Consider the following 8,857-nt stretch of genomic DNA (forward strand, 5'->3'; position numbering starts at 1 on the left):
GCAGAGGTTGCAGTGAGCTGAGATAGCGCCATTGCAGTCCAGCCTGGGCAACAAGAGCGAAACTCCATCTCAAAGAAAAAAAAAATCCTTTATGGTTTATTTTTCTACTTTTGTATGCTCAATCAGACTAAAATTCTGCACCGATAACCAATCATGCAAAATCAGAAAATAAAAACAAGATAAAAATGAGGGTTTTGAAAGATTTCAAGTGAATTAACACTATTCTATAGGAAAGTACAGTCAGCACTCTTCAGAATAAAATTAACCAAAAGCAGAGCTAAAGTCCTTGAAAACATATAGGAAGTTCTTGGGGTCAAGATACTATTATAGGATATAAATATTATATATATGAATATATGAATATTATACATATGAAGAAAAGAGACCAGAAAGCTATTCAGAAAGACAGGTATAGCGTGAGTTTCTCATTTTATCCTAAAGGACCACAAATAAAGTGGCAATAACTTCTACTGGTATTTAATACTATTAGAAGAACTTTCTCGACCCGGTATGGTGGCTCATGCCTGTAATGCCAGCACTTTGTGAGGCCAAGGTGGGAGGATCACCTGAGGTGAGGTATTCAAGACCAGCCTGGTCAACATGGTGAAACCACATCTCTACTAAAAATACCAAAAACAAATCCCAGGTGTGGTGGGACATGCCTGCAGTCCTAGCTACTCGGGAGGCTGAGGCAGGAGAATCGGTTGAACTTGGGAGGCAGAGGTTGCAGTGAACTGAGATCACGCCACTGCACTCCAGGCTTGGGGACAAGAGCAAAACTTTGCCTAAACCTAAAATACAATAAAATAAAAAAAAAAAAAAAAAAAAAAAAAAAAATTTTCAGCACCTATAACTAGAAGATATAGCAAGCTTTGTCAATTATGGTAGGTGTAAAAGAAAAAAAAAAGGAAACAAAAAACTCAGTAATAATGAAAAGTATTCCTGCATCAATGTATTATAGAATCTTAAACTGAAAAGATCACTAGTCCAACTCTTTAATTTCACAGATGAGCAACAACAACAACAAAAACCAAGACCTAGACCTGGCACTAAATTTCATGTCTGCTTTACATTTTACTTTAACGATAAACAAATATCATTCTGACAGCCTGACACTAATTTCATAGCTGAATTTAAATGAATAAAGGATATAAAAAGTAAAGAATTGGCTTTCTAATTAAAAGCCTAAATACTTGAGTTTTTTTGAGACAGAGTTTTGCTCTTGTCACCCAGGCTGGAGTGCAATGGTGGGATCTCAACTCACTGCAACCTCCACCTCCCGAGTTCAAGCGATTCTCCTGCCTCAGCCTCCCAAAGTAGCTGCGATTACAGGCGCCCGCCACTATGCCCAGGTAATTTTTTTGTATTTTTAGTTGAGACGGGGTTTCACCATGTTGGCCAGGCTGGTCTTGAACTCCTGACCTCAGGTGATCCACCTGACTCGGCCTCCCAAAGTGCTGGGACTACAGGTGTGAGCCACCACGCATGGCCACCTCAATACTTGTTTTAAAAATCCACTGCAAAATGAGCATACTGGAAAAAACAGAGCCACTAATCTCAAAGGACATCTCACCTCAATCTCCACGGACATCTCACCTCAATCTCCACGGTCACCACAGGAAAACAAGAGAATTTTCCAGAACATGGCTTCAAAAAACCTGTACTACTTCTTACTGCTCTAATATCTGTTTCAATCATAGTCTACTAACGAAAATAAAATTACAAAAAGAACTCATTCTCTCTTTAGTCCATTCACAGTTTAATATCACATAAGTGTGCGTGTGTGTGTGTGTGTAAACAAAAACAATCATTTTCAATTAGTGGCAGAGTTTGTATAAATAGCTCTAAGATTCAAATGGGAGAAAAAAGGTAGGTCTCAGAGAGCCTAACTTTTCAACTTGCAAAGCTTAAATATAGTAGTTACTTAACATGGCCTAACAGAAAAATACAACGCCTGTTTGGGGAGAGTAATATTTGCCAAGAAAAAGTGACTCTACAGATAATATTTTTTTTTCCTAAGGTATTATGAAGAAAAGAAATGTTGGTTAAAATGTAACATAAAGGAAGGCAGAGTTTTAATATCATTAATGGTCCAGAAAGTCTCATTAAATATTAAGTCCTTTAACATTAATGTACATACTCAAAAATGATCTGGGAACCCCAAATCCTGCTATACTTAAAGTAGACCACACTGAAGACAATGCTGGATTCAGAAAAAAAAAAATCTCCCAATGGTGTTCTACTTCCCTTTTTTAGGTAACAGATCTCTCATCCTCTTGGCCACAAGGTTTGTTGTTCCACTCTTTCCCCCTGTGAGATTTTCCTATCTGGCTAGCTAAGGGGACTCCTTTTTTGTCTCTGCTACTGAGACCATTAAATTGCATGGAGGAAAGGCAGAGGAAGAAAAGTGAGGAAGGAGAAGGAAAGGAAAGGGAGTGGACAAGGAGAATCGAAGGAAGGGGGGATAATTTATAGTAAGTGAATTCCTAAATCTTGCTGTTAATGAACTCTGCCCCAACCTTCCTCTTCCTGCTATTTGGATTTGTGAACCAAGACATGACCCTTTTTAAAGTCAAGATGGGTTTCTAGCACTTGTAACAGAAGTCATGACTAATATAGTGCTATAATGGGCATGCTTAACCAGAAGCAAAAGAGAGTTGGTTCTATTATTGATATTACTGAATAGCCAAGTAAACTTCATTAGGTTACTTCTCTGAGTCTCAGTTTCCTCATCAATAATGAATATTAGACACATTTAAGATTAAGAGAATATTTTATACATGTGTTTTTCTAAACTTCAGAAAATATATTTGCTCTTCTAAACTTGCCTATTATAATATCAGTTCTTAAATATGTAGAACAGTATTTTGAATGCTAGAAAGTTTATAGCAAAATTAAGTTTCTCTAAAACAAAAGTAGGCATTTTTTAAGCATACCAAAACTTACAGGTAGGTCATATTTTCACTGGTTATTATATTATCAGTCTATGGTCTGACCTCAATTTTTTCTTCTAAACATTAAGAAACCTAACAGGTGAAGATACAAGTTCAACTGTAGTTTGTGGTAACATGCCAATTAACTCTGACTTGAAATTTTAGCCACAAGAAGAAAATAATTAAAATTTTTAAAATTTTAGAATTACTAGCATTAGATTGGTTTGCAAGTCAATTTTTCAAACAAACATTTATAAAGAAGAATACCTTACTTTGTAATGGATTGACAAAAAGCTGCCATCTCCTCATTCTGTACTTCAACTTCCTGAAGAAGAGAACTTGAAGCTGGCAAACTACTGGTCCCATTTGGGTCTTTCTGTAATTAAAAGTGTTTTTATCTTAAAAGTGGAAGATGCACAAAATGCTACACAGCAGCACAGCACAAACACATTTTAATGAAAATATGTACAAAGCTATGGAGTTAAAAAAATATATCAATAACAAACATTTAAATTGTATATTTCTATCTTTGTAAAAGTAATGTCAATTAAGCCTTATTTTAGTTCATTGGTTTTACTTGCTTAGTAGTAGAAACAGGCAGTACTGGTCAGAATGGAATGCTAAAAACCTTTCTATTCAAAATATTCCTAAAATAAACACTTCAGAAATTTTATAGCTAAATGAAATTAAAAGATTACTCTGTTTTAAGAAAATGAAGAGATCAAGCCCATTTGGTACTCTTCTAATAAGCCAGAAATTCTATATATTCAAGTAGGCCCCAAATTCCAAGAAAGCAGATGGTTCTTTACGTAAGAGAGAATGGGCATTTTCTAGGTTGATAAACTTATACAAACATACTCACAGTCTCTCAAAAATTAAGTTTACATCTCGTCAAAAACTGTTTACAACTTTTAGGGAGACCAATTCACCACCCAAGCATAGCCAAACAGCAGGGTCCACTAAGAGTGTTTTGATACTACATGAAAGTATTTGATTTGGTGCAAATTTCAAATATAAATTTCCTTTAAAATTAGAACTGGAACATTCTCAATTCAAAATTCAGTGAGAACGAAGTGCAAACCTTTCAAGAGCTGTAACAGATTTCAGTGACCATGGCGCACACACACACAAAATTTTTTTTTTGAGACAAGTACTCATTCTGTCGCCCAGGCGAGTGCAGTCATGTGATTATGGCTCACTGCAGCCTTGACCTCCCGAAGTCAGGTGATCCACCTCAGCCTCCCAAGTAGCTGGGACTACAGGCATGGGCCACCCTACCTGGCTAATTTTTGTATTTTCTGTAGATATGGGGTTTTGCCATGTTGCCCAGGCTGGCCTCAATCTCCTGGGCTAAAGCAATCTGCCTGCCTCAGCACTCAAGATGATTCTGTGTCAGAAAATTAAACTGAGAATTTAGGGCAACAATTCCTTTAAGAGTTTCCTTCTTTTAATATATGTCAGAGCCCTTTCTGCTAGAATATGATATACACATTTGGAGAAAAAAATAAATGCCTTGAGTTCTACAAAACCACAACTAAAAGTAACAAGTCTCTTGGGAAAAGAGAGTTAAGGCGAACTACTGAATTATCAATGTAGCCAAGTATGGTATTGCATACTTGTAGTCCCAGGTACCCGGGAGGCTAAATTAAGAGGGTCACTGGAGCCCAGAAGTTTGAGGCCAGCCCAGGCAACACAGTAAGACCCCATCTCTAAAAATAAAAATAAATTTTTGTATCAATATAACTCTATAATCAAGGCCCTAACTAAAACAATAACATGTCCTTATAAAAATACTAGCACAGCTAAATGTCTGCTCCCATTTGCACCAAGCATTACATACTTTGAAGCCTAAAACTCTGTGGCTCTTGTTTCTCATTCGAGATATGAGTTCTTTAGGGCATATGCTTCTAGTCAACACTAATTACAATGAAGTTAAAATTACAGTACCACTGTGGGAAGCCAAAGCAGGTAGATCACCTGAGGTCAGGATTTCGAGACCAGCCTGGCCAACATGGCGAAACCTCATCTCTACCAAAAATACAAAAATTAGCTGGGTGTGGTGACAGGTCCCTGTAATCCCAGCTACTCGAGAGGCTGGGGCAGGAGAATCACTTGAACTTGGGAGGCAGAGGTTGCAGTGAGCCAAGATAGCGCCACTGCACTCCAGCCTGGGCAACAAGAGCAAAATTCTGTCTCAAAAAGTTCTACAGAAGGCTTAGTGTTTTCCTAATATCTTCATATAGTGCTAGAGGTTTCTCTTAGGTTGTAGGAAGTTTGTTTCTGATTATTTCAAAAAAGTTAATATGTTGGGAAAGATTATGTCTGAACTATTGCTACTTCCCCATTATACTGACAGCAGTCTCATAGTTACCAATCACTTATCAATCAATTTGTATTACAGAAGCAACCACTGTGGCAAACAGACTATATTACTCTAAAGAATGGGGTTTTATATTTCCTAGCAAATCCTCTGGTTTCACACTCCAAATCTGCTGCAATCTAATCCAATCTTATTTCCCAGAACTTCCCTAAAGATTTCTATGTTCCAGTTAGCTTGAATCATATCCTGTTCCTATAAAACACAAATTGAGCTATCCCGCCTCTGGACCTTTCCTTTCACCTTCCTCTTAAACTTCCCTTACCATATGTGTCAAAAATCTATTAATTTTTTAAGGTCCAACTGAATGCAACTTCATCTACAATGCCCTTCATGATTACTCAGAATGAAGGAATTCTTCTCCCTGTACTTCTAAGTACTTAGTCTGAACCAAACGTCGTATTGCTACATCCTGTTTTATATTTGTCCTAATGTGAAAGCTCCTTGAGAACATGAATAGTATTTTGTTGAATTTTGTATTTTTGTATCCAGTTTAGAAGCATTCAGTCATTAGCTCAATGTGAACTTCTGGTTCCCCCAAAACAACTTAAAATTCACTTACATATGACGAGTGAATTTGTCATAGAAATAATAAAATCAAAAAAGCTCTATTAGGTGGGAACTATTATAACTTCCATTTTATGAAAAAAAATGAGGAACAGATTAATTAACTCACAAGGTCATATAGCTAATACAGGTAGAGTGTGAATTTCAACCCAGGCAGTCTGGTTTCAATCCCACATGTTTAATCACCATGTCAATCTGTCTCTCAAAATAATATCCTAAAAAATTCCTAAAAACACAACGTGAAAAATAACATTGTGACCTTTGTGGGAGCAGTGCTGTGGAAAACCTGAAGCTTTGCTTGACCCAAGAATCATCTTTCCCTGAAGAACTGCTCTTCATGTTTTACTTACTTTAAAAACAGATTCTGAATCTCCTTAGATGGCATTTTAGGATTTTAAAAAAATAATAGTTGCATTTTTTGCAGTGCCTCTCATGAATTAGGTCCTTCCTTTCATTCAGGTTACGAGTTTGAATTGACAAAAACTGAATATAATAATTATCTAGTCATACATCAAGGTAAGAATAGAATCTGGAAAGTTAACGCAAATGTTTTGTCCATAAAGGGTAAAAAATAGCTAGGCAGCCAATATTTCACCTCAAACATTAACAGTTTTAGGTTTTTCCCTCTACTCTTTCTGGAATAAAAAATACATATATTTTACATCCATCCCCTTAACCCATACTCCAATTCCACCTCCAAACTCCATACAAACAAACCAAAGCATCAAATCTCTTTTCTCCATAGATCTTACAGCCTTTTCTGCTGTAGCACTCAAGACTTTCTATTTTGTACTGCATTTATACACATTTACATTTTTGTCTCCCCTTTCTAGCCCAAGTTATTTAATGGTGAAGTCTACAAATGATTAATATTTGCAATCCTCACATTGTATACCCACACAAATTTTTTAACAAATAAAACAGGTATATAAGGCCAGGTGTGGTGGCTCATGCCTGTAATCCCAGCACTTTGGGAAGCCAAGGTAGGCTGATCACAACAAGGTCAAGAGATTGAGATCATCCTGGCCAACATGGTGAAACCCTGTCTCTACTAAAAATACAAAAATTAGCTGGGCATGGTGGCACATGCTTGTAGTCCCAACTACTCTTGAGGCTGAGGCAGGAGAATCGCTGGAACCCAGGAGGCAGAGGTTGCAGTGAGCAGAGATTGCGCCACCGCATTCCAGCCTGGCAACAGAAAAAGAGGGAGGGGGAGGAGGAGGGGAAGGGGAAGGGGAGGAAAGAACGAAAGATATATGATAATAAGAAAACACTACCAATGCCATTAGCCAATACATGGAACAAAGAAAGAAGTTTCCAGGGGAAGATACAAAGTTCTCACCTCATTCTGACTGACGCCAGGCTAGAATGCAATGGTGTGATCTCAGCTCACACAACCTCCACCTCCCGGGCTCAAGCGATTCCCCTGCCTCAGCCTCCCGAGTAGTTGGGATTATATGCACGTGCCACCATGCCCGGCTAATTTTTTGTATTTTAGTAGAGATGGAGTTTCACCATGTTGGCCAGGATGATCTTGATCTCCTGACCTCATGATCCGCCCGCCTCAGCCTCCCAAAGTGCTGGGATTACAGGCGTGAGCCACCATGACCGGCCATTATGCTGTGTTTGAAAATCTATGTAGATGTTTAGGTCATCATCTAGAAATGTTCTACTCCAGAAATATTATATTCTAGAGCTAGATACAAAGATTTAGGAATCATCCAATTTCTGTAATTCTTTACAGGGAACTCTCTCTGCTTACTGCCGTCAGCATCCATCAGGATCTCTGAGAGAGCAAATTCTCGGTCAAAGCCGTCTTTGCGTCAAGCTCTGTTAAGAGGAAACGGTCTCTTGGGAAGCTAAGGGAGACATAAGGGCCTGTATCTGTGAGGCACAGAACTGGGACATCTCTTTATTTTAATACATATGGAATGGCTTATGCAATTATGAGCTGACAACTCTCCTGATCTGCACTTGGCAAGCTTGAGACAAAGGAGAGCCAATGACATAGTTGCAAAACTCAGGAAGGGCCAATGCTTCCGTTTTAGTCCAAAGGCAGGAAAAAAATTGATGATCCAGCTTAAAGGCAGTCAGGCAGGAGGAGTTTCTCCCTTACTCTTGGGAGGGTCATTCTTTAGGCCTTCAACTAATTGGATGAGGCCCATTCACATTAAGCAGGGAATTTGCTTTACATAGCTGACCAATTCAAACATAAATCTGACCCAAAAACGCCCTCATAGACATAGGCAGAATAATGCCTGATCAGATATCTGGACACCCCATAGCCTAGTCAAGCTGACACATAAAATTAACCATCACAGCATCTCAATCATAGACAGCCAAGGAGTCACATCACTACAAGAGTCTAGATCAGTAGCTTCCAATCTAAGTACATTGGAGCCCCAAGAATAAAGCACTGACCAAGGGAAAACAAATAAAGAGTTATTAAAGACAACCAATAATAAAACCTTTGGAGGAATGCCTATATTTAGCTAGACAAAGAAAAAGGAGTCAAAAGTCACAGGAAGAAAAATAGGAAGTAGATCTACCCAGGGAAACAGAATAGAGTTTCAAAAAAAAAGGATATAGTCAATTTTTTAAAAATAAGCAAAAGGGCTACACAGTGAATATGGGTCAAAGGATTGGCAATTCTGCAACATAATGGGAATAAGAGGAGGAGAGCAAGAGACTAGAAAGACAGTGAGTACAAATTCTTTTTTAAAGGGTAATAACTTTAAGTTCAGGTGTGGCAGCTCGTATCTGTTATCCCAGCACTTTCGGAAGGAGGCGGATAGCTCTAGTCCAGGAGGTGGAGACCAGCCTAGGCAATACGGTGAAACCCTGTCTCTACTCAATATACAAAACTTAGCCAGGTATAATGGCATGTGCCTATAGTCCCAGCTACTCAGGAGGCTGGGGCAGGAGGATGGCTTGAGCCCAGGAGACAGAGGTGGCAGTGAGCCGAGGTTGTGCCACTGCA

At 38.4% G+C, this 8,857-nt stretch overlaps 1 protein-coding gene across 1 annotated transcript in view; it reads right to left on the reverse strand.

The window, feature by feature from the left end:
• The window catches only part of PIK3C2A (phosphatidylinositol-4-phosphate 3-kinase catalytic subunit type 2 alpha), a 123,183-nt gene that overhangs the window by 68,832 nt on the left and 45,494 nt on the right, over positions 1-8,857 (reverse strand). Inside the window, 1 exon segment of the mRNA XM_017525800.2 lies at positions 3,206-3,309. Coding sequence (XP_017381289.1) covers positions 3,206-3,309 — 104 coding nt within the window.

This window comes from Cebus imitator, unplaced genomic scaffold (genome assembly GCF_001604975.1).
Source record: "Cebus imitator isolate Cc_AM_T3 unplaced genomic scaffold, Cebus_imitator-1.0 Scaffold39, whole genome shotgun sequence".
Taxonomy (NCBI): Eukaryota; Metazoa; Chordata; class Mammalia; order Primates; family Cebidae; genus Cebus; species Cebus imitator.